Source organism: Periplaneta americana, chromosome 6 (assembly GCF_040183065.1).
Source record: "Periplaneta americana isolate PAMFEO1 chromosome 6, P.americana_PAMFEO1_priV1, whole genome shotgun sequence".
Taxonomy (NCBI): domain Eukaryota; kingdom Metazoa; phylum Arthropoda; class Insecta; order Blattodea; family Blattidae; genus Periplaneta; species Periplaneta americana.
The window spans coordinates 20,875,021-20,902,809 of NC_091122.1; the positions used below are offsets into that span (position 1 = coordinate 20,875,021).

The window sequence follows — 27,789 nt, forward strand, 5'->3', positions numbered from 1 at the left end:
TCATGATTTCACTGCTTTAATATTCTTTCAACTAGAGGGTTGATTAAGAAGAGGTACAGATTTGACGTTTTCCCATTGCCGTTAAAGAATAAGGAATTCACAAGTTTCGAAGCAACAGCAATGGAAGGAGTTCAATCTATACCTCTCCTTAACAAGGCACCATTCCTTACTTCCTCTTGTAGAGGGTATGATGTCAGTTGTGATGTAATGAATAGTTTGTAGGAGAGTATAAGTTAAAAATGCTGCTGTTGTAGGATCATTGGTAGTTTGTAATTTCTTGAAGCATTTTCAGAGCTCCGTATGGATTGTCAGCAGGTACCTGGAAAAGAAGAATAATTATGCACCAATCTAGCATATAGACAGAAGCAAATTGGAAAATAAATCGACATGAGTTGGGTTATTAGTTTTGGAGTATTAAAACATTTTGTTGTTATTTTAGGAATGGCTGAAGATAATAAATGACAAGTCTTTACAAAAACAGCCAAAACAGTCATAGTCCAGTTCTTTTAGTAGGGAAATAAAAAACAATATCCAAAATTATCTTTGATACCGTAATTTTATTTTTAAATCAAATTTCGCTCACATTTAGATTGTTGTTTAGTCACCTGTCTGAAGATAGGTTTGAACCTCATAAGTAACACCAATAAAGCATCACGAATGAGGCAACTGAGTCAGGAGATAATGGGGTAGGAACATTTAAATTAAAGAGTTTATTTTATTCTCTTACCAATGAAAATTTAGTTAAAGAGACTGACACTACATGGAACCATGAAACAGCAGTCACTACTATTTAAAAATGCATTTCTGTACTACCTTTCAATAAAGTACAACTCAAATGTTGTTGTTTTCCAATGCCAGGCGTTTGACAATAAAGTCATTTGACCTCATAACTCAAATGTGATACTCGCAATTGTATAAGAAAACTATTCAGTTACAGACATATTTAAGAATGTACAAAAATGAAGATTTATTAAGGGCTATTTGAAAGAATGCTACATTTGAAACTGCGATAACACATAAGTTTTCTAAAATAATAATAATAATAATAATAATAATAATAATAATAATAATAATAATAATAATAATAATAATAATAACAACAACAACAATAATAATAATAATAATAATAATAATGAAAAAAATATTTCAAATTTCAGAATGTGTGAACTGATCTGAATTTTCGTATGACATAATAACATTTGCAATTCTGTCTTTGACTTGTTTCCAATCTGTCGGTAATTGATTTCAGCTGTTTAGTTATTTGTTAGGTCGCTAAATTTGTTCAGGTCAGAGCAAGTGATTCTCCTCCACGCGACAGAAAGCGATTGTGTGTGTATCTAGAGAAATATGAAAAAATCTACACTTGCCTTCACAAAAGCTGAGGGCCAAGTTATTTTAAATTTTAATCATAGTTTGCATTCACTTTTTGAAGCAATTAGAAGAGATTCAACCTTGCTAGCTATTACTAAAAAGGAAATAAAATATTAATAATCATAATACTGTATACTTTATAGCTTACTATACAGTAATGCGATAAGTTTAGTTTATAAAAATGTATACTTTTCACTATACAGTACATTATTAATTTTATTCGGTAATTTAGTAGCACAAAACGATTTCAATTGTTCTTAATCAAAATTCCTAGTAACAAAATTACAATAAAATAAGCTGCTAATTAATAATTTAATATACTAGCAGAGTCAAAAAGTAACCGAACATGTGTAGACACCTTTGTTGCAGATGACATGTAACCATTTACACAACACCACCTTCGAAGTAAGGCTCTGGGCAGTGACACACTTCTGCCAGCGTCCACACCACTTCTCGAAACATTCCTGTAGCCCATCTTTGTCACTTCATGCAGAGTGCGCGTCGCATGAATTTTCACCTCTTCAGCTGATGCAAACCACCTCACTTGAGTAGGGATTTGACCTTTGGAAATAGGTAGAAATCTGCTGGAGCAAGATCTGGAGGATATGGTAGCTGTGGATAGACAGGTATTTTGTGTTGTGCAAGGAATTCGCTCACCAAGAGCGACCATTGTGCTGGGGTATTGTCATGATTGTTCTTGCCACAAATTGAGTCTTTTTCGTCTAACTGCATCACGAAGACGTCGAAGAATAAAATTACAACATGCGTCTCCAGTTTGACCCTCAGGAATATAATCGAAATGTACGAGACCCTGGATATTGAAGAACACTTCAAGCATTACTTTCCCCTCTGATCAGTAGGCACCCTGAGTCTATATGCCTGGAGAGTAGGCCACAAACCACACCGACAAGGCAGAAAAGATGCCTATAGAGCAGCCGCGGCGAAAATGCGACTCACAAGCACATTGTGGCTCGCAGTGCATTTCCCTTGCTTCCTACCTACAACCCCCACCCTCTCACTCACTGGAGTCAAACTCCGTTCCATGTATATTTGTCTCTGACCTGCGTGTGGCGTATCGTCGCAATGTCTCTTTCGAAACCATGTACCTCTATAAAAACGAAAGTTTCAAGTAGGATGGGAGGATGCATTTTTTGCTGACAATATGATGAGAATATTAAATGTATGATTTATTGACAAGTATTACTAGGAAAATGGTTGTATAACATAAAACGGCATTATAAGTTACTACATGTTACTGATGAAACAATAAAAGGTTAAGTGTTGTTGTTGTTGTTATTGTTATTATTATCATTATTATTATTATCATCATCATCATCATTATCATCATCATCATTACCATCATCATCGCTGTACGTCGATCCTTTTTCAGCAGATGTACGAATAATGCGGTTAGATCTTCAATTTAAATTCACATATTTACAATGTGATGTTAAATGAAAGCTAGATGTAAGGACTTGACAAATGTTGAACTTTTCAAATCTTTGGCAAAAAATAAATATTTGAAGCTTCGTTCTTTCGCTTGCTCTGTTGAAGCCATGTTCGCTACAACTTACGTTTGTGAAAAATTATTTTCAACAATGAAAATAGTAAAAATCAAATTTAGATCACGACTGACAGACAAATACCTTCGTGATCAACTACGACTGGCAGTAAGCGACATAATTCCTGATTTTGAAACTCTGCCGCAGAGACATTCTGAAGACAATTAATTTTAGGTTGTGATAATGTGTCATATGTTTTTTTGTTCATTTCTTTCTTCGTTACACATACTAAACATTAGTTTGTAACCTTGTACTGTATATAATTTTATTTAAGGAAAATGAAAAATCGTTAATGTCAGACAGTTGCTTCAATTCCCCTTCGGGTGTCCGCCTCCCTCCATAGGTGCTATGCACGTTGCAGCTTACACAGTGGCTCGGCGCACGATAGCATTTTCGCCACCGCTGCTATAGAGCATGGTGTTGCTACCCGAAGTTCGGATACTTTCTGACTCTACTAGTATTTTTAGATATTCTCTCAAATTGCAAGTATTTTTCTTGCAATAAACATTACACCTCGAGGCTTGCTCTCATCATGTCTGTTACTGGCATTCTGAAAACCTGGTAACCCTACTCGAATCCAACAGATAGATCACCAAGAACTACCCATACGTGTTATTTTATACCTTATTATTTATTAATTACAGTGTCTTCGTTCATGAGTACTAAGTTACATGCTGGTTTCTTACATTTGTGCACAACATTTTTATAAAGACTATTAAAATGTAAAGAATTGAAATAATTTCAGTGTAAATAAAAAGTGGCTGAATGCTGTACTTACCATGTGTCCCGAACGCAGAAGCCAGTAGAAGTGTAAGTTTCCATACACTTTCTTATAACCCTCAATATAGCCATTAACCACCAGGGAGTTTCTCTGAGCAACGAGCCACTGCTGGGATCCTGCCCACTGAAGCCTCTCAGTCCAATCCAGAGTGCCTGCAAGTCAGGGCAATATCGGTATTAATTTGACTAAGAACATGTGGGTAGCAGTTTTCTGGACCTAATATTCTTCTGAGCGTCCACTTTAATTCAGATAATACAATTCATTATTGACGATGTGTGACAACCTTCTAGATTATAAAAGAATAATTGACGCTCAGGGAAGAAATTTTTACCTATTAGTTTGTTTCATAGTATTTCCCATCCATTACACCATTTCTATTTTTGCCAGTAACTTCATTTTATATCGTAGTTTTCTGAAATTTTAGGCAGGTGTAAAAAAAGAATGGGGTTTTACTAGGTCTTTTATTATGTGATTTTATTTAAATCTGGTATCGTAACAGTAAGATGAATATACGATTGTAAGTAGCATAAGCATAAATGAGTATATATTTAGTAGTTTATTTTATGACGCTCTATCAATATCTCAAGTTATTTATTTAGCATCTGAATGAGATGAATGTGATAATGCTGGTGAAATGAGTCCGGGGTCCAGCACCGAAAGTTACCCAGCATTTGCTCATATTGGGTTGAGGGAAAACCCCGGAAAAAACCTCAACCAGGTAATTTGCTCCAACTAGAATTCGAACCCCAGCCAACTGGTTTCGCGGCCAGACGCGCTAACCGTTACTCCACAGGTGTGGACTAAATGAGTATATCATGCCTCCATAATTAATGATACAAATTATATTAGGGAAGAGATTAATAGAAAAAAAACTAAAGTGGTATGGACACATGATGCGAATGGGAGAAGAAAGAAAACCAAAGCAGATGTATATAGATAATATTGAGATGATGGCAAGGAAAAGAGGGAAAGGAATTGTGGAACTGAGAAGAATGACGAGGGATAAAGAGGAATGGAGGAGATGGATCGAGGCAGACCTAAGGCAAAAGGGAAAGAAGAAGAAGAAGAAGAAGAAGAAGAAGAAGAAGAAGAAGAAGAATACAGAACTCTTGAGTTTTACTCAAATTGAGACCATTCAGATAAATTACGTAGTGTGATTGCTATATGTATATAATTAAACGATTTCAACAGCCTTATCACCTACATATCAAATGATTTTATCAGGTATGGCAGCTGGTAGATAGTTTACAAAAATTATAAATAGAAGGACCCTGTATTCAATTTGACTGGAGGCTGAGTGAACCTAGGGCCCATTCTGGAGGTATGGCAACGAAAAGACCCTACCACAACCCAGGATTAAGCCTGGGTCCTAGATGCTCTATAAACTGAACTATCTGGTCATCTAATTTCTTGTTTAAGTGCAGAGTAAACTTTGAGACATGGTAAGTTCTTTGAATTATGGCCACTTAATTAAAGTAATTTTCTTGTTCCAGTGTGCCTGCCAGTTAAGTTTCAATGAGACGAAATTCACTGGATATGAAGTTTTTTGTAAATGATACAATATTCAGAGATATTCTGTGTGTTATGACCTGATTTATACTCACCTGGGGTGTCAACAATTAGATCCAGTTGTCCAGTGAACACGCACACAGTCAAGTCTGTTTCATCTAGCAACTGCTCCACTGGAAAATAATTGTTAGGAATAAACATTCTTTCATATTCTTTATGTTTCACTCTTATACTTAATTGATATTGCAATATACTCAATATAAATAACACAACACAGTCAAATGCCGATATAACACACACACAACCAGCCACCCAAACTGTGTCCATCACGTTCATTATGAAAGAGAGAGAGAGAAATGGACTCTGATTTCATTGTTATTGTCACGACTTTTAGGGTGCTATTCATAGACATTTTGCTAGCCCACGCTAAGAGCATGCTAAACTAGCCCCGGCTATCGACTGGTTACTTGTACAGGATTCATATCATATCGCTAACACTGGTTTATGAATACGAAAAACGTTAGTTCACTGATCATCCATCGGAAGCCCACGCTAAGAATGTCTATGAATACGGCCCTTAGTGTTCTACCAAATGCTAAATGAGACAGACTAACTGTATACAACAGTAATGCATTATGAAACAATTTCAGTATTAATTTCAAACAGAGATTAAATCATATGTAATATAATAGGATGTAAAAGTGTAATAGTTTAGTGTGTAAGGCTATCAATGCAGCTGTAGCATTTTCAGTACCAGTGCTATATGCGGTTATTTTAAGAAAACTGACAAAAGAGATCAGACAATGTGGTCACTTATCCAAAATGCTGAGGTGAACAGCAATAGTCATTCATGTGCAATTCGAACAGATCAGTGGATATGTGTCATTAAATGTGTGAATGTATACAAAGCAAAGACAAATTGAGATGGAAAATCTCGACAGTCATGTGGATAAACAGATTATCAGACGAAGCAATGAATTTAATTTAGTTAGGAAATTAAGGGCTAAATAATATGTACATGTCAATCGAACAGAAAACAGCAAAGTTACGAATGTTTAAATATAACAAATGTAGAAACATCTATACTGGAAAATAAGTTTTTCTTTAATTAGAATATTACTTCAATTTTACAGGTATTACCTTTTTAGATAAACTAATTCTTTCCATGGACATGTTAAACCAATATCGTAGAGTTAAAAAATAACAGTAACTCAATACTCAACAACTGGTCCCTCTTCATATGTACTTACTTACAGACTTTTAAGGAACCCGGAGGTTCATTGCCGCCCACACATAAGCCCGCCATCGGTCCCTATCCTGAGCAAGATTAATCCAGTCTCTACCATCATATCCCACCTCCCTCAAATCCATTTTAATATTATCTTCCCATCTACGTCTCGGCCTCCCCAAAGGTCTTTTTCTCTCCGGCCTCCCAACTAACACTCTATATGCATTTCTGGATTCGCCCATACGTGCTACATGCCCTGCCCATCTCAAACGTCTGGATTTAATGTTCCTAATTATGTCAGGTGAAGAATACAATGCGTGCAGTTCTGTGTTGTGTAACTTTCTCCATTCTCCTGTAACTTCATCCCTCTTAGCCCCAAATATTTTCCTAAGCACCTTATTCTCAAACACCCTTAACCTATGTTCCTCTCTCAAAGTGAGAGTCCAAGTTTCACAACCATACAGAACAACCGGTAATATAATTGTTTTATAAATTCTAACTTCCAGATTTTTTGACAGCAGACTGGATGATAAAAGCTTCTCAACCGAATAATAACAGGCATTTCACATATTTATTCTGTGTTTAATTTCCTCCCGAGTATAATTTATATTAGTTACTGTTGCTGCAAGATATTTGAACTTCTCCACCTCTTCAAAAGATAAATTTCCAATTCTTATATTTCCATTTCATACAATATTCTCGTCACGAGACATAATCATATACTTTGTCTTTTCGGGATTTACTTCCAAACCTATCTCTTTACTTGCTTTCAGTAAAATTCCAGTGTTTGATATGTACACACATAATTATAATTATTTTGTACTTATTTTTGTATAATGTTTTTTACTTGTTCTACATCTCCAAACTATAAAGCTCATGTACTGTAAGATATATGGAATACAATAAATTAAATTAAAAATAAAGCAATAATCACAATATGAGTCAGAGACATTTCCGGTATGGGTGAACATAAGTTCTTTTTTTTTTTTAATATAAGAATACAAAGTGTTTATCACTTAATCACATACCTATATTTGTGACAGACTTCATGAAGTCACCATACAGATAATTGAAGACATAGCCACTTTGTCCTCCCCATTCTACTTGAGCTGGAATTCCCAGAGTCTCCTTCACAATGCCATTCATCAGTCTCTCTAAAGAAGCGTCATCTCTTAATTGGTGCTTTTTCACAATATCTGTAAAAATAAAAAAGTGATCTGAGAGAGAATTTTTCCTCCAGGAAAGGCAATTCCCCTCGGAGTAATAACTGAAAAGAACTAAGCCCAAATATTAATTTCTGCACAATATTACTATTTGTAGGAACTAATGATCTTTGTATCTGATAAATCATCTCTGTCAGAAAAAAATTAAGTTTAAATATTAATAGCATTTTGGTGGATAGAATATTTATGATACAATAAACAGGTAATAACTTTAAAGATTCCGGTTTCAATAAAAATGCTAAATGTTTACGTGAAATCTGAGTTTATTTCCATATACAGTATTTACATTTAGTTTCCTGATTAGTTAAATGAGACGTGAAAAGGTTCAGGAATCATATTCCACAAAGACATAACATACAAAAACAGCACACAAACACCAGTGCATCATGTGAAGAAATTAATGTCTGCTGTGTGCAATTGATGTACAATTTTAATGACTGAAAAGCAACTGGAAAATAATTGAAGACAAATGTCCAGAACTACAATAAAAACAAACAAAAAATAAAGCAAAAAAAATAAATAGACCGACAGACATAGGCATACAAAATAGATAAATCAAACAAAACAAAGTAACAAATAATAAAGTGCAGGTACATGAAAGAAAGAATGAATGAATAAATAAATAAAAAAAATAAGCAAAGAAACAAAACAAACAAACGAGTAGACAAGCATTTCAGTGAGTAAGTAAGCAAGTAGGTAAATAAGCAGGTAAGTTAGTAAGTAAGTTAAGTAAGCAGGTATAAACATATGAATAAGAAAACAGGTAAGTAAGTAGTTAAGGTGATAAACATGTAGGTAATTAAGTAGGTAGATAAGTAAATAAGTAAGTAGGTAAGTAATGGTAGGTAAGTAATCATTAGACATCGGATGTTTAGAAAAATGCCTATTTTATTTGAATATCCATATTTAAAGGCTTTTAGTAAATGTGCACGAATCATGAGAAATGAAGCATTCTGATGAAGTTTGATCTTGCCTTTTTTGCCGTTAACGCCTTTTTTGTTTTTATATGTACTTTTTTGTCTTTTTCTTTATATGGCTACTCATTCAACAATACTGCATTTATTTCTGCGTTCGAAACTAAGGAAATGGCAGTTCTTACACTAGATACACTGTTGTAATGCAGCATTGTTGTTTTGCTTACTCCGGAATCGACCCTGTCCTTCTGACTCCAGCACTGTGTTGAGAACACGAAGTACGCAGTCAGTCTAGGACTGTCTTTGTGAGGCTACTGTTGTACGGTGAAAAATGCCAAATTTGAAAACATCGAAAGCTTCTTTACATCGTCAGTGGGTAGCAGAATTTCCAGCTTTCACTTCTAATGGAACAATTATTATGTAGCCAGGATGGCACTGTTTAAGTATGCTCCAGTCACATCAGTATACGTTTAGAAATCATTTTCAGCATATAAACTGATTTTGTTCAATAAACGTGACAGAAGTTTGTGTATTAATCTTGAAAAGTTGCTTGTTTATTGTAACTCAAATTATGGACGTGAAGTTGTGGATTCATAAGCACAAGTGAAACAAGTCCAAAGAACAGAGAAACTACTTTTCCAGTGCACTTTGTTAAGTTACTTACGGTCTTATGGATGTTTATGAATTATGAGTGATTCAATATAATTTCAGTGCCTTTCATTGCCGTATTTTTGTTCTTTTTAGAGCCTTTTTATGCGCCTAAGATACCATTTTTTAGTGCCTTAACTTCCGATGTCTAGTAATCACGTACGTAAGTAATAAAGTAGATAAGTAGGTAAGTGAGATAGTCAATAAACGAACAGTAATAGTTATTTATGTATTAAGGAAGATAAGAGTTTTTACTAGTCGGGGACGAGTTTGCGCCTGAGCGACAGCGAGGGTTGCAATTAAGTAGTCCAAGACTAGTAAATTCTGCTTAATTCACATATTATAATGTTTTTTTCACTCCCACATTTTGCGCAATAAATCATTTCTTATGTGTTAAAGGAGGTAAGTAGTTTTAACTAGTCGAGAACGAGTTTGCATCTGAGAGATAGCAAGGACTCCAATTAAGCAGTCCGATAATAGTGAATTCTATTTAACTCACAAATTGCATGTAACGTTTTTTCCACTTCCACATTTTACATAATAAAAATATATTTCTTCATTTTACACGACTTAATTTAATCTGTTGGGGGAGCTGTCGAGTTTTATGTAGTTTTTTGTTTGTTGCTATGTAAGTGTTGAATGAAAAATATCTTCACTTAATTCCCTAGGGAAGTAATGTGACTTACTATCACGGTAAAATCCATATACTTCCCTAAAAACAAGCTACTAACAGCATACTTAAGGCAGTGGAAGTGGGAAAAAAAAAAAAAAAAATTAATTATTTCAGGACATTCGTGTGCACAACAGTTTCTAAGATCAGTTTGGAAGCTGTTCAGAAGTCACATAGCTATGTGTCCATTTTCGTGCTCACTACAAGGCATAGGAGCTCCACAGTGTGTACATCTAATGTCAGGTCGAGAAGAGCTGAAATGTATGGTTTGGTGTATACCCCAACGAGAATGAAAATTAACAGTAACAAAAAAATGAAGATCATGACGATGACAATGGTGGTGATGATGATTGTAACGACAACAACAACCAAGATGAAGAAAAATTAATGAGATGGATTTCAATCATTTACCCTTCATCGAAAAAAACCGCCGTGATCCTCCTACTTTGGTTAGGATATTGTAGAAATCAATGCCATCTGTCGCCACAAAAATGGCATTTTCTGTCGCTCCCCACAGATCAGTAGCTTGTTCATATTGTCCATTATCAAGAGCAGCTTTCGTTTGCTGGGCATAAGAGTCAATGTAGTCGTGTCCTTCTGTGTCAACCATTCCCTGTAAAAAGTGATTGCATATGAAAGAATAGTCCTTTATCAAATCTGTGACAACTGAAATTATGCTTACGGAATCTGAATTCAATAAAGCTTTACACACATTTTTAATTAGTGGGACCACTCGACTTCATTTTCCTAAACACAAGACAATAGTTATGAGAAAAAAAAATCAGTGGTTATAGCTATAGAAGTAATAAGATGAGAATTTGAAGCAATAGGAAGAATAGAAAGACGTTCATGTGTTATGTAAAGATTCTGACTCTTTCCAACACAGTGTCAAATTTTTTGGTTTTTGCATCATAACACAGATGTAGAATTATTCAATGTTCAGTGCTACCTAAAGGTTCCAACATGTGGGAAGGCAAGGAAACGTGAATCTATCTTCAAGTTTTCCAGGAAAACAGCTTTTGGTAGCAGATCCAATGGATTGGTTCATCTTGCTTCTTTACTTATTTCAATCTTATGGAGCAAAAACATTATAATAGTAATATGCGTTACAAGAGCGGTATGTTGATGTTTTCATGTTCGAGGAAAAGATTGAAAAAGCGAAACGTAGTTGAGCTTTTTTAATTTCCAAGAACATGAAAACAAACATACCGCTCGTGTATCGTACATTATTTTGTGCGAAGATCGTTTATTACATACCTGAAAGAGGAATTTCTAATTAGTTGCAATGAAATCTCCATCTTGGTTTCTGTTCAATGACGACAATTTTGGAAAACAAAAATATCTCTCTTCAACATTGTTGCTATAAAATGTTTTCTGTGTTTACTATACTCCAGCAGGCCGTGACATACGTCTGTCTTTTTTTTCCCCCAGTCTATAAATGCGAACTTAAAACAAACGGTAAGGTTATGTAATGATTTATTTTTCATTTTAATATTTTAACAATATTATTTATATAACATATTGCAGTAATAACATCGGCATCTGGAATCTTGTTGATTTTTTCACGGCTTCCTTAATGTTACTTGCATCACGAATGCAATAACTTTAGTGGAGTAGTAGAGTTTACTTAATTTTTGCAAATATTTAAAAACAATAATTAACAGTGCAATTTAGGTGAAATTGCAGTGGTAAGTTTCCAATTTATAATTATTACTATGTTAAACGTCTCTAAAAATAATATGTTAAAAGCCTAAAGCAGTAAAATGAACATGTCTCTTAAGCGGTAAGAAGACGAAAATTGTTATGTGTGTTACGTTGGGAATACTGAATGTGGTATTTCACACTTACCGCGTATTGGTTTTGTGCAGAAAACAAGCAAATACGCACGATCTCGCACAAAAATAATTACTTTACTTTACGAGGCTGAGACAAGGGCAGTTAAACAATATGTAATACCGGACTTACGAAGACAAAGTGTTAAAATCAACAACAACTTGTAGGAAACAATGAAAATGTACGAAAATACTAACCCTAACAATTCACATTAAATTAAATCTTCTCATGAAAGGAAGTTGTACCTGAAAGTGTATAAATATTTCATACCGTCTGGAGCAGGAATGGAGCCCATGTTAGAACAGAGTCGATGGGGGAAATCCACGAGTCCCCAAGTCCGACACCTTTGAGAGCAGCTTCAACTGTACCAGCCTTGATTGCCTGAAATAAAAACAAAAATATTCGTATATGTATTTAACAAAGACTGACGCTTATATTTTAGATTCATATAATGTAATCAGTGGCGGCCGAAGGCCATTCTGTCAAGTGGGGCACAACCTTAATGATGAACCCTGAAAACTAAAAGCATATAAAACCAATTTATGTGCACTAACCTTCCTAATTTTTGTAGATGAGCTCCATTTTTCGGTTCTTTCTGCGAACAAAAACCTCTATAACTCTATTGTTGAAGTTCAGAATAGAATGTACCATCTTTCTCTCAATTGAGAGCACTGCTACGCCCAGAGGAAAGTTAAATGGAATTCTAAGTGTAATTCACAGAAATGCGCTGATTCTCACTCGCTCGTACTCACAGATCACGCAGCTGCCTGCCTTCTTACTACCGCAGCACTAGACTTGGGGGAAACTCAGTTGAAAACTGTAGTGTGCACTGAAGGCGGCAAAACGCCCGCCTAGATTTTCTATTGTCAGTGACAAAGCTTTTTGAGAACTGCCAACTTCTTGTATTGTAATGTAAACTTTCTTTTTTGGATACGATGGGAGCAAAAAAGTTTACAGGGAGCATTAACAACATAACTGTGACAAATGAATATATATATATATATATATATATATATATATATATATATATATACACATACACACGTCATTTATACAATGAGTCGAGCTTCTAAATTAGTAAACTTACATTTAACGTTTTTCATGTCAAGTTTAGCTGTAAAATGTCGTCTGCTATACATCAAGTATCAACACCCCTAAAAATGGCACGCAGCTAATTGGACTGTTCCTAAACTAAAGAGGCTTGGTGGGCACGGCAAATACAGTGCCCAAAGCACACGATCTGAGGCAAAGAACTCCGCCTTCCTACAACTCACACCCCCATCCCTTCCTCGTCCATCGCTGGGCACGGGAGGAGAGAGCCCTGCTCAGAAAACTTGGGTTTCGTAGACTACTACAGGTTTTGAAAACATTAGTAGCAATGAAAATGTGAAACTCTTTAAGTTATTATTTCATAATGCAATTAAATTGTATTATAATATAGTCGTAATACGATAATAAAAATCACTGGGAGGGCGCGTGCCCATGTGCCCCTTAATAAAAGCCGCCCCTGAATGTAATTGTCATATAGAAGCAAGCAACATGTAATGAGAATGTCTGACGTCTACATAACAAAGTAGATAATGGGCAGCAAAAGACAGGCTGAACAGGACAAGAAAATGGTAGCAAAAAATAAAAATCAACGAATATTTCTGGATAGCCTAGCTGAGTGTTATTAATTGAGAGAGCATTTTAGTTATTTCTGCTGTTTGAAATGAAGATATATGTCTAGAGACTATTGATAGAATAGCTGCTTTGGAATCTGATAATATAACTGCATTTTTAAATTTATTGATGTGGCATAGAAGATTCCTGAGACTTTCACTTATTGCAATGATTTCTCCATCAAAACTTGCTGTTCCATATCCAAGAGATCTATAAAGTGAGAAGAGACAGCACGTAACACCTGCACCTGCACCTTGTTCCCTGGAGATCAAGGATCTGTAGTTTTGTGGAGGGTACCTAATATTAATTATTTCTTCTGTTAAATTTAGATTTTACTCTATATTTAATAGAGTTACAGGGTTTGGTTTAATTTGTAAGCTTTCTTTTAAATTCGGGATCTTGATTTCCTGTTTTAATTCTTCAGCCATGGATATGAAACTTTTTTGAGTTTTTACAGAGAGGACTGTATGAATGCCAATTGTTTCCTGGTAATCTCATAAGTTTTTCATATTGGATCAGTGCTTTTTCTTGTGTCAGAAGTCTGGAGGTGTTTAGACCGCCACTTGGAGAAATATGAATAACATACTGCGCAACAATGTGGAAAAAAGAAAAGTGATCCCGGTACCGTATAATGTGTAAACTTAAAGACGAGATTAAATAAAATAATCAGAAATTACATTTCATATATATCTAGCTTCTTGAAATAAACAGATAAATTAAATGAAAAATTGTCTATATATTTTGTTATAATTTTACTTTCAATTTATTCTTGTGAATATATTATGAAAATATCGATCGGTGACAACTTGTATATGGGGGAAAAAAAAAAAAAAGGTTATGTTTTATTTAAGGACGCGCAACTGCAGAGGTTATATCAGCGTCGCCGGATGTGCCGGAATTTTATCCCGCAGGAGTTCTTTTACATGCCAGTAAATCTACCGACATGAGCCTGTCGCATTTAAGCACACTTAAATGCCATCGACCTAGCCCGGGATCGAATCCGCGACCTTGGGCATAGAAGGCCAGCGCTATACCAACTCGCCAACCAGGTCGACTTTGTATATGGATGTAACACTATAAGAAACATGCCTTTCGAAAATATCTTTATTAAATGATTATATTCCGATATACTGTACCACAGTCAAGCTATAACGGGGGAGGGAAGTAAATGTCGTCCCCCAAACCTCGTTATATCCGGATTCTATGGTTTTGCTTTGCCCCTTCAAGGAAACGATTCTCTCTCCGACTATGAAGCCCTGCAATAACTTATAACTGCACTTCGTAACATCCTTGATCAGTCACTTACACGTAATCAATGTATAAAAAAATTACATCATGAATAATCTAGAGCTGCAGTTAACTGCAGAAAACATGTCAATAAAAATGTATCACTATATCCGCCATTTTGACAACACGGTCATGGGTCATCATTATCTTGGCAACAGATCATTCACTCAATAGTCACCTGTTCAAGCAAGGATAGCGCTACTCAAGGTCGCCAACATAGAGTAAATTGCCAATCCAGTGGTTTTTAGATCTCGCTCTCTCTCGCTTTTGTTTAGTGGTTAAAAATTATAAAATTTGTATTGCTGATTTAGGGATTTTGCGGGTTTTTAACACTCACAGCGGCAAAATAATCTCATTTTACATTGATAATATTATAATAATTTAGCGACTTTTGCACTGTTTTGTAGCAGCTCTGATCACAATATAATATACAGTGTAGACTGTGTATTATATTATTGTGGAAAGTGTGTAATCTTTTAAACATTTATTTTTAAACATGCTTGTAAGTGAATGGGCTTTTACAAGATAGGCCACATTAAAAAAAAAGAGTTTGAACTTTCAACAATGTTCGAAGTTCTGTAACTTTTATTCAGAATGTGTCTGATAGCTCCAAACATTCCCACCACCTAATACATCTCAAAGGCCTATTTCTCAAACCATTCATGCTTAACGTAAGGATACATTTGAGACCCGGAATCCAAGAGGGGCCCAAGTCCATTACATCAAACTTTTGGAAAATTGAAAAAAAATGTTTGCTGTTGATACAAAATGCCTCTGACTAATTATTTTTTGTTTCGTAAGTACATCTCCATTACATATTTTCATATAACCATGGCAACAAGCTTCTACTAATTATTTTACATGAGAAATAAATTTTGAAAGTGATTAAATATTGGGCCCCTCTTGGATTCCGAGTCTCATTTTTTCTCTCATACAGAGGAGAGTCCCGAAGACTTACACTGTAGCCTGAGGCTTATTGTGCTTAGGCCTACCATTCCTATTCTACGAATGACTGGGTAGCTGAACGGCCGCGCTCTTGTACACGTACAGCACGCCATCTATAGTATGGATGATGATATGTGAATTAATGATGAAGAAATGAGTCCGAGGTCCAACGCCGAAAGTTACCCAGCAATTCTGCTTCGGTTGGTTGAGGGAAGACTCCGGAAAAAAGCCCAACCAGGCTTTGAACCCGGGCTCACTCATTTCACGGTCAGACGTACTAACCATTACTCCACAGAGGTGGACAGGATATAGCTTTAATCTTGCTCTATGACACTGATTAGCCTATAAATGGCTCCCCCCCCCCCGAAACAATATTTCTGGGTGCGTCACTGTCTTTAGGGATATCTATCTGCCCTGATGATGGACTATGTATGACAGTCAAGGCTGGTTCACAATAAACCTGGAACAGAAACGACAACGAGAACGAGTACGGAAATAATGTCAAAATAAATGTATTTAAATGTGAGCATTCACAATAGTTAATTGTGAATACTCTCATTTAAATTAATTTATTTTAACATTATTTCCGTTCTCGTTCTCGTTGTCGTTTCCGTTCCCGGTTTACTGTGAACCAGCCTTCAGTTCCGAAACGTTGGAAATGTCAAGTTCCAGGACATGATGGAGTCTTACAAGTACTGTACCTTATCCAAAGCCAGGCCGTATTCAGCGGCCATCTTGCCTCCATACGACTCGGAGAAGATGTACAGTGGCACAGTCTTGAATTGGGGATAGGTGTCCATGAATTGTCCTGTGAATGTGACCAAGTCAGCAGCGATCTCAGCATTCGTGGTGGTCAGGAGATCGTAGCTGTCCACGTAGCTGAATCCAGTGCCCACTGGGTTGTCGATGAACAGCACGTTGACATGGTTCACCTATAATGAAACGCAATGCCATTCCATGTAGCCTGTATGTAGGATAAAGAGCGCTGTGATTCGATACATATGCTATCAGCATTTTATTTCGTTTAAAATAACATTACATAACTTTTTTTAACGTGGAACATTTAGGTGTTAGAGAGTATAGACACAGATCACTGATTATTTGTTTTACGAGGGAGATTATTCTTTCTCGTGCTCCTACTGGAGTGATAATTTCTATCAGCTGTACCTGACCCCTTTGGCTCCCGGCTCTACTTTATCTGTCAGTCTGCTGACCGTAGGAAAATAAATAAGTTTTAGCTTATTTTGTTTGTACGATTAGTGTACCGGTATTAATTACGTACTTCTTCGTGTTTGTCTAAGCCTAGCGTTTCGGATAGGACTCGGGTGATAACATGAACGGTTCAGAGCAGAAGTGGTGTAAGTCAAAAATGGATAATGAGGGTTAAAGTAAACATTCTGTAAAATACAGCGCAAAGTAGCAATTAATATTCAATTTATTTAAACTATTAGTAGTCAGTGGATAGCAAGAAGGACATATTAATTGCTACTTTGCGCTGTATTTTACAGAATTTTTACTTTAAACCTCATTACCCAATTTTGACTTACACCACGTTTGCTCTGAACGGCTCAACTATAAGCCAATCTCGGGTTCGGGTCTGGTTCAGATTGGGCCGGCCGGGTCTAAAAATTTCGGCCCATGCAGATCTCTATAATTTATAGTGCAAATAACTCATAGGACTTATTTAAACGAAAGCAGGTATTTATAATTACTTGTAAAACGTAATGGATTTATAAACTTCCATAAAAAGGACTTCAGGAAAACTGTATGTTAGCTAGGCTCATTGGATAGGTAATAAATAATATTAATAATATAAAAATTTAATTACTTGCAGCACCATCTATTTCATTTGCCACTTCTTGCCATAACTGTTCAATCAGATCCTTATGGTGATACTTACATGTAAGTATAATAGTAAATTGAAGGCCTCTGTTCCACAGGACAATTAATTTTTCAGCATCTATTTCCATAGTCACAAACATTTTCTCATTGACCCAAGACACTGCTGTATCTGCTGTAATAATCTCACACCACAGCAAACCACGCTGATAGAGACACTGCATATTGCAGGTGCATGCGCACAACAAAATGTTTTGCCTTCAAACAATGATAAGTGTTTGTCCCAGCTCTGCTCAAACTTGCTGTATCCTGTTGTACAGCGTTTTTGATTTTTGCTCAGTCATGCTTAAACTTACTTAATCGTGCTATACATCGTTTTTGCACTTTGCTCAATCATATTTAAACTTGCTTAAACATATATTATTATGATGTACCGAAGTACAAATGATATTTCCGTGCAGATATTCTGCGTCATCATATGATGAAAGATGAGTGGAACGGAGAAAAATTCTCTCTGGCACCAGGATTTGAACCCGGGTTTTCAGCTCTACGTGCTGACGCTTTATCCACTAAGACACAGTGGATTCCCATCCCGATGTCGGATCGAATCCTCTCAGTTTAAGTGCATGAGGGTAGGCCACTAGAGGGAACCCAAGAGGTGGAACTTAAACTGAGAGGATTCGATCCGATATCGGGATGGGAATCCGGTGTGGCTTAGTGGATAGAGCGTCAGCACGTAGAGCTGAAAACCTGGGTTCAAATCCCGGTGCCGGAGAGAATTTTTCTCCGTTCCACCCATCTTTCATCATTGCTTAAACATGCTGTACAGTGTTCTTGTAATCGTGCTAGATAAGTGTGCGCCTTCAGGTCTAAGCAAACTGTTCCAATATTAGTGATCGGGGCGTGTCGAGCCTCGAAACAAAGCAGGAGAGCAACAAATGAAGATCAGTAAATATGGCTATACAATGTATTTCGAATAACTGCCCCTAGATCAAAGACTAGATGTTGTTGCAACATATCAAAATGAGTATTAATATTTTTCATCAATCAATCAATCAATCAATCAATCAATCAATCAATCAATCAATCAATCAATCAATCAATCAATCAATCAATCAATCAATCAATCAATCAATCAATCTTCTTAATGTATTCAGCTGTTTGCTGACATCATAAAGTCCACTATAGTCCACTGTAGTCTATTCAGTTGTTGTTTTTCACGAGAAATGAGGGGTATTTTGGTCGGTGTTCATTATAGATGCCTGTTGCTAGTAGCCAGAGTGGGGATGTAGTCAATATATACTGCAGGGCTGTGTCTTCTGCAACTGGTACTGATGATTTTAATTTACTTCTTTTGTGGTTTATGGATGGACAGTATAGAAGAATGTGTTCCAGATCTTCATCATGATTATTACACCACAAACAAGTACGATCATCAGAAATGTGAAATCGGTGTAGGTAAAATTGTGTGACAATGTGACCTGTTCTGGCTCTTGTTGAAATGTTTGAACATGTCTGGGCAAGTTTTTATACATTTTCAGGTCATTTCTCCTAACCAAAAAATTTTACTTCTCTTTACAGTTGGCCTTGACTTCTCGTTATGTTATGGCACGTTTTTAGTCACTTACCGTATTCTGGAGTCGTTCCTATCGCCGAAGGTATCGATCTATGCCAACGATTATATGAGTGGTTGTGAGTGAAACTTCTTACTAATTCATACGTATTTTATAAAAACAGCCATAGTCCAAAATAGAGATTTAAAATAATAACTACTCGTACTTTCAGCAGGTACGTTTTAGTGTGCGTCACAGGAATTAAACCCTTAGAGTGCTATTCATAGATATATCGCTAGCCCCGCTACGAGCGTGCTAAACTAGCCCCGACTTTTGCCAGAGGAGGGACGAATTATTCATATCGCTAACATTGGTTTATGAATATGAAAAACGTTAGTTTCGCTGATCATCTACCGGAAGCCCGCGCTAAAAATGTCTATGAATACGGCCCATAATGTCGAGAGAATTAATCCTTTAACTTCAATTTAAATTAAGTTTAACCACAAAAACACTGAAAGGCAATTCTGGACGCTATTTTTTTCCTGCTGAAAGAACTTATTTTTGGATAATTGTTATTTTCATATTTTTAAAGACTTCAAATTGTTGCTGGGAGGAATCATGCGCCGTAAGCAGAAAGTCTAGTCAGTATTTCTGAAATGAAAAGGTAGTTTCCGGCACGCGACTGTTTGCAGGAATGTGAAGTTCAAATTTTATCTACAATTTACACAAACACCCGTATTATTTGAAACCAGAATAGACAACTCACCCAGGAAGTGTTGCGGACGTTGAGGTTCTCGTCGACGATGCCCAGCTCCTCGAAGTTGCCGTACCCCGTGGAAGAGGCGCCGGGCCCCCCTTGCAGCCATATGACGAGGGGCTGCGCCGTGGTCTGTGCGTGGTAGTACAGCCAGTAGAACATGTGGGCGCCATCACGCACCGTCACGTAGCCCCAGTCCTGGTCTCCAGGTCCTACTCCTTGCCGACCTGCAACCAGTCATTCACCAAGTTGCTAGCTATTTATTTTTCACAGCAAAATAATTCCTGATTCATACAACACCTACTTCATTCAGCTTATTTATTTAGTTAGAGAGATAACATTGTTTTATCAACAGTATATCACTAGAGATTTTGGTTTATCTAGAGAAAATCAAAACTCGAGTGGGATTTAATTGACTATTACACGATTAGAAGAAATTATATAAAGATTAGAAGAAATAAAGTACTCTAATGCAATAACATAGGTATTAATGACTTACTAAAATTATATTTCACTAATGTTAGCTTCACCAAAACGTTTGAACGGAGCCGCCATTTTGAGTTGACTATCTCTGCGGTAAACAAATGACGAAAAGTACCGTAAATAATTTGCAGTTTGAAATGTTGGCATATAAAGAAACAAATGGTAGTAGGGTGGTGATAAAAACAGAAGAAAATATATAAAGATTAGATGAAATAAAGTACTCTAATACAATAAAATAGGTATTAATTGATTATTAAAATTATATTTCACTGATGTCAGCTTCACCAAAACGTTTGAACGGAGCCGCCATTTTTCACTTGACTATCTATGCGGGAACAACTGACGATCGCAAACATGTTTTATAGTACCCATCGTAAAGAATTTGCATTTTGAAATGTTTGCAAACAAAGAAACAAATGCTAGGGGAGTGATAAAATTGTAGCGATAAACAGCCATGATTGGTTGAAACACGCCCTTCCGTACCGTTTTATTATGTATGACGTAGTAAAAGTGTAATAGGTTTTACAATTATTTTGCTTCTTTATCCTCTTCAACATTTTTTCATTTTTTCTTATAATTTTAATGTTGATCCTATTTTGTGTCGTATTTTGTTTTCCATTTTTTATTTTTCACCTTTCTATTTATCATTTTGTTAATCTATTCTTCACACTTTTCTTCATTCACTCCCACTCTTAACCCTTTCCGCTCGAATGAGTCCATTTGGAACCACTAGCATTTCCGTAATCTCTGACTCATATGATTTGCCGTGATTTCACTTAGTTCCCTCAGAAGTAGTTTCGTTCTTTATCGATAAAGTGCAGCATCCGCCAGTTCCTTAGCCAGCTGTTATTAAGAAAAGGATTGCTTTGTTTTATTTTCCTTCAAGGTGTCTCCAAGGCCTTGTGCAATCATAAATTCAAGTCAGGAACGGTTAATATTCGCTGACATCTGTTTTTTTTACACGAAACGTTTATATTCGATCTACAAGGAGAGAAAATTGTAACATTTTGATATGAAAGGTATTTCTGTAGGCTCTTACGTCACGCGTGACCATGGAAATAGAAGAGTTGAGATGAATTTCCTGGGTCGTGGTTTTCTACGCGGTCAGTTTCGCTTCTTTCTATTTAACGCATCTCAAGGTTTACCATATCCCCCTTTTATGTAGTAGCTATTAGGTTTCGCACATTTTTGGATTTACTCCTTAGAATTCTCCACAGAGTTCCTTCAGTGGAGCAGCGAAACTCAGAGTCAGGCGAATAGCCAACAGGCTTGGAGCTCACACACTCAGTTTTTCTCAGCTTCGAACTCCCTTGCAAGGATGCGTTTTCGCGCACCTTTTAATGTTTCTCCTCCATTTCCCCTATCCATTAATTCATGTTAGATTGTTCGTTCTCTCATTCGCTCATTCGTTCGTTCATTGTTAATTAATTAATTAATTAATTAATTAATTCATTCATTCCAAATCCCACATAAATTCGGCATTTTCCAAATTAGGCCTACAATAATATTTACCGACATCAATTTTTTATTTATGAAAATACTATCAAACTCTCTTTTATGTCGTAAATACTGGTCTCGTATCTTTCTGATTACAACTATATCTCATAACAGGAAACGTGAGTATCGAAATAATGTTAATGTTAATAACGTATGTATTACCAGGATGCACGAAACATTAACCGAAACTTTCAGCCAAGAAGCCTATCTGATTGGCTTAAATTCTATTGCTTTAACCTCGCTATTCAAATTAAATAATAGACTATGCCTGGAATCGGAACATCTTTCCGGTTGTTGGCGACTCCAAATTTAGTCCGAAAAAGTTACTACAAAATATTATTACGAAACGTAGCACTTATGTCCATCCTAGCGTGCGGGCAGGGATAGGTCCGTGCAGATCTGGGATCTGCTGCGAAGGCAATGTTGCATGTCAATACCGAACGGACTCTTTGTCACTATACACACTCTCAGTAGAGTTGCTACCCATTCCTCATTTTAAATTTTAATTACATGGCCACATCATCTTTTCTATTACCGGTACACACCGTGTTTCAAATTGTTGGTAAAACTTGCATAATTATGATTATTAAGTAAGTATTAATGAAAAATTAGCAGAATACATTTCATTTAATAGTCAAGCTCTCAAAGTTCCAAGTTCTAAATACCGGAAAACATAAATTATTATTCCTGTTTGCAACGGTAGACACAGTTGAAAAATGGCAATTTCACAACATAAACCGCTATGCGTTCTGTAGGTTGAGAAAACTAATTCAGTAACAATGTTACAAAGGTTGTTTCATAGACATTTCCGAAGAGATAATCTGCCAAATAGTTGGACTAGACGTGCTATCACCACTGATCTAACCTATCGTCCTTGACCTCCCAGGTCACCAGACTTGACACCATGTGACTTTTTTCTTTGGGGATATGTGAAGGCTGCGGTTTATATACCATCTCTATCTCAAGACCTTGCTGCGATTTCATCTATAAACACAAATAAGTTGGAGAGAGTGTGCCAAAAATTTGACTATCGTGTGGATGTATACCGCGTAACAAGGAATTCTCACAGTGAGTGTTTATAACGTGTCAATAAAAACTTTGAGAGTGTCTTAATCGAATTGTATGCACCAAGTTTTTGTACCTATTATATCTTTAATACTTGTACTTACTTAACAATAATCATATGGAAGTGTGATCATAATTTTGAAACGATCCAGTGTACACCAGCCATGCAAGCATGTCTGATGTGCGTGTTATCAGCCGGGACTCGAGTTGAAACCTCTATATACAAGGTCCACCATAAATGATGCTCCCCTCAACAGCGGCATTTTCTATTATATGTCTCACTCAGTACCGCGAAATCGGTCGCCGTTTCTATGGTAGTAACTTTGGTTTCTAAAACATGTTTAGCAGGAAAAATGTTTATAAGCATCTTAACTTGTGTTAGAAGAGATATTCAAAGTGCCCACCTCCTGTTCAATATATTTTTGACATTTCCAAAAAATGTTCTGAAATACTCGATTATGATAATGATGATGATGATGATTATTATTATTATTATTATTATTATTATCATCATTCTAAGAAATGTTCGAAATGGATTTTTGAATATTTTCTTTCACTTTTTGTATAACCTAAGACTACTAAAAGTCGGTGCAATAGCATACACTAATAGCCTATATACCAATTTAAATTAGAAAAAAAATACAATAACTTGCACTACACTACGCATGAATGACTAATGCCTTCAGTGTTCTCAAACAATTAAAACAATTATAAAAAACATAATAGCCAACGCTACACTATGCACGAATGAATAATCTCTTCAGGCTTACAACAAACTGAGATGAACTGCACACATGCAACACACGACAAACGTCCTTGAGCATCGGCGCGTACGAATGGCGCACTGTAGGAGGCGACATTTCCAGTCACCGTCTCTAACGCCTTGGACTCATAGAGATTCGAATACAGATCTACTGCGTGGAACGTCGAATCTGTAGCTATGCTTTCGGATCAATTGCCCGACACAAGAAAATAACTGTGAATTCGTAAATGTGGTGAAGGATGAAACGCTTTGTTTACTAGTAATTCCGCAGATGATTATGAATGACCGGTATTTTCAATGTTACAACGTAACCTTGGAGGAAAACCATTAACTCAAATCAACAACTCAATTCCAAACGCTACATAGCATAAAATTACGCAGAGTCACGCAGATTTACAAGTTATTTTTCGTGTTCATACCTCCTTCAAGCTGTAACGTCAGCGGACGCGGAAGCGGTTCCCCCGCACACAAATAATTGAGAAATAGTTTTCTCCCTCTCTCTTCGAAAAGGATTGAGTGCATCTCTTGCCTTATGTTGTCTTAACCCTTAGTTGCCTGATGTACTTGGAAGTACCGCGATTTATTTTGCTTGCTGGAAGAATAACCGCCAGAAATTATGTGCAACCTTATAAATAAAAAATCCAAGGAGACTGACGATACTTAGAAGTACCATCTTTGAAAAAAAAATTGAAAACAATATTGTATGTTCAGAATTCATATTCAAACAACATTCAGTACAGAAAACGGATTTATTTTAATTTTTTCTTATGTCAGGCAACTAAGGGCTAAGCGCTGATTTCGCATCATGCACATGGGTAACCGATGTTAATGTCCACAAAAGAATAAGGAAAAAATGAGATAAAGACATAATCCTTCGTTTAAATGAATGAATATATATATATATATATATATATATATATAAGTGAATAGATACATACATAAATTAATTTATGCATGAATAAATAAATAAATAAATAAATAAATAAATAAATAAATAAATAAATGAATGAATGAATGAATAAATAAATAAATAAATAAATAAATAAATAAATAAATAAATAAATAAATAAATAAATAAATAAATAAATAAATAAATAAATAAATAAATAAATAAATATCCGTAGGGATTTTTTACGCGGTGATCTTCCACCATGATTAGCAAGTGACCAGAGACCCTAGCTATTTGCGGATGTCTGGTTTTGATATAATACCTTCAAGGAACTGAGAAAGAACGACCCAAACAATCCACATCTCCTGCGGTGGCTGAGTGGTCAGACCTTTAGTCACGTAGGCGGTTCGGGTTCGAGTCCCGTTCAGACCTGAGATTTTTCATTGAAAAATCAAGTAACAATTGTTATGGACACGGTCGCACTTGGGGGTTTTTCTCGGGGATCTTCCATTTCCCCATATTAGGCATCTACATCTTTCCGTCAACATTTCTCCATCTCGTCATCATTCCATAGAATTCCCCGAACGCCGGCTGGCGACGCACGGAGAGATTAGGGACGAGTGGGGTTAGCTGTTCTAAACCTGAGTACGCAGCGAACCTTAGTGTAGTCAGCCGGTGTGGGTTTGTGGATCTGCCTAGCTTGAGGGTGAGCGCAATAGATCTTGAAAGATCTCACAGCTGGGTCGCAGTGCCAATTCCATTCCATTCGAAACGGCCCAGTTTTTCAAGTACACTACGACGATAAATAAATAAAGTTGTGCATTATGGTTACAAATATAGGAGATCCGGGTTTAATGCCCGTTGGGAAAGTGACAATTTCATTTATAAATCCAAAATTATTAAAAGTACAATTTGTAATTATATTTTCAGAAGTACATGTAACACTTTCCCCTCAACATTTTCTTGATTTGGTTGATATTTATTTTATGCTCGACCATGCATGCATGTAAGGTCCTTAATGTATTTAAAAATAGGCTTAAGGTCCTTACTAATAGACGGTAATTCTACACAGTATTTAAAGGGTGTAAATGATATGTTGTTATTGAAGTGTTGTATCAGTGAAGAATTATGTTGTGTCAGTGAAGTGTGTTGTATCAGTGAAGAAGTATGTCGTGTCAGAGAAGTGTGCTGTGTAAGTGAAACGTGTTCCTGTCAGTGAAGATTTATAGTTTATAGTGGCAGTGCAAAGTATTTGAACAGTGAAATGTTTTTGAAGTGTTAGTGAAATCAGGATAGAATCAGTGAAATGTGTCGTAGTTCCAGTGCAGTGAGTGAGTTGACAGCGAAATGGGTGTAATTTGAAAGGTACTTGTGCAGATATGAACATATACTCGTGGGTTTTAGTTCGATCTTAGTTTTAAGATACAAATTAGATTTATTTCAAATGTTATTTTAAGTGATCGTTTCATTTAATTTAGTATATTCCTGTCGTTGTTGTTGTTGTTATTATTAATTATTGTTAGTATTAATTATTAATTGTATTTTTAATTATTAAGTTTATTATTGCCATTATTGAGTGTAATTAGTTACCACTGCCACCGGGTATATACCCACTGCAGTGTGAATAAATACATACATACATACATGCCGAAATGTAGTAATTATACACCTGGTAGCAGTCCTTTAATGCATGTCATTAAAGTACAGGTGTTCAGCCAATGACAACTCAGCTTACAGGTGTTCAGCCAATGACAAGTCAGCTTTGTACCGTTATAAAACCGCAAGTATCGATTATTCTAGGATATGCAATCGAAAGAGAATTAGCGAAAAGTCACGGAGGCTGGAAATCCAATACTGTCGCAGAAGGTTATGTTCTATTACTATAATAATTAGCGTTAATTGTAAATAATATTCAAATAAATTCAATTTGTCATCTCGTTTTTCAATGTCGAATTCAATAATCAAGGTTATATCAAGTTTAACGGGATTACATCAAGGTCAATGACATTATTGTTCCTCGGAAAAAATCAATACTTTCGCGTCTGCGCACATCTCACAATTCACGACCTAGAACAAGGTCACTTCCGAGCTTGTCAGATACAAATAAAATGTATACATCTGAATAATTTCAAGTTAGAAATATGGTCGAGCATAAAAAGTCGTATGAAACTCGCCTACAATGGTAATTAAGAAGCTCGTATGAAAATTATGAAACACGCTTGCGCTCGTTTCATAAACATCCATACTCGCTTCTTAATTACTATCATTATAGGCTCGTTGTATAATGTACTATTATGGGAGTTAGCTATGCTTGTTTCACGTTGTATTAACTTATTTCCAGTGGATGCTGACCACACAGTAAAATATTCTAAAAAAGAGAATAAAACTAGTTAAAAGGCTCAATCCTGGGAGGAATGTGTCTGGAATTGTGTACAAGAACTTTCTGAAGGGGTTATATTGATTTGTAGATTTTCTTTTTCACAGCATCAGTTTAATTAATTTTTAGGCCCACCTCGTATTCTATGATCTTGTATGTTATCGCAAATAAGAATAAGACGTGAAACTTGTTCTAAAAGCGAAAAAGAAACCTTTTAAATTTTTCCACAAGAAGGGCGGTGCTCAATAGCCCTTCCCTCCCCGGGCTCCAGCAACTGCAATATTGGGATGTTGTCCACATAGACAACATAAAAACTTACCAGACGCAAGGCCAACAAGAAGCGAAGCGAGGATGAAGAAGATATTCATGTCCATCGGAGACTCTGACCTTATTCCAAACCACTATTTAATTGCTCCCGATTCTCAAAGGTCGGCAGACTATCCAATGCTTATATATACTCAACACAATTCATATGTAAATAGGCCAACTAAATCAGTATTCTTACTGATAAGTAGATAATGGCTGATAAAATTATTTAGAAGTAACTAAAGTATACACAATGTTGAGTGTTTAATCGGATATACACACTTCAAAGTTCTTCAGATTTCAAATGTGAGGACATTCAGCACACAAGGACAACAGCAGCAACGTTTGCTGGCATCTAGGAATGATTCTTACAAAGCAATGGGAGGTCACGACTACGGCTCAGCGCTAGTCTTCCACCTACATGGCCCCGGTTCGAACCCAACAACAAAGCAGAGATTTCAGAGAGTTTTACTCCGTTTCTTTCATTCTACCAACTCACTCCACTTTCCCCACATTTTATCTGTCGTCTAAAGTTAGTTGAAAGTAGTCTGAGATCTCCAATTTTGATACAGCAATTAAGGGTTTGAGGCTCTGGGCGTTGGAGATTATCTTCAGGGCTGAAAAAGA

The 27,789-nt window shown here is 36.1% G+C and overlaps 1 protein-coding gene across 1 annotated transcript; it reads right to left on the reverse strand.

The window, feature by feature from the left end:
• LOC138701140 (retinoid-inducible serine carboxypeptidase-like) lies at positions 1-27,332 on the reverse strand. The gene is made up of 9 exons (XM_069827744.1): positions 27,176-27,332; positions 19,792-20,009; positions 16,335-16,565; positions 12,010-12,120; positions 10,318-10,519; positions 7,480-7,647; positions 5,319-5,396; positions 3,712-3,866; positions 1-319 (listed from the first exon to the last, which is right to left on the reverse strand). The coding sequence occupies exons 1-9, from the start codon at positions 27,228-27,230 to the stop codon at positions 257-259; spliced, it is 1,281 nt and encodes a 426-aa protein (XP_069683845.1). The 5' UTR covers positions 27,231-27,332; the 3' UTR covers positions 1-256.
• Between the last annotated feature and the right edge of the window lie 457 nt (positions 27,333-27,789).

Coding starts and splice junctions, on each gene's coding strand:
- LOC138701140 (XM_069827744.1), bottom strand. CDS start 27,230: ATGGACATGAATATCTTCTTCATCCTCGCTTCGCTTCTTGTTGGCCTT. Junction 5,397..7,479: donor GAAGTCTGTCACAAATATAG/GTATGTGATTAA, acceptor ATTATTTTCCAG/TGGAGCAGTTGCTAGATGAA. Junction 320..3,711: donor TTCTGCGTTCGGGACACATG/GTAAGTACAGCA, acceptor CTTCTTTTCCAG/GTACCTGCTGACAATCCATA.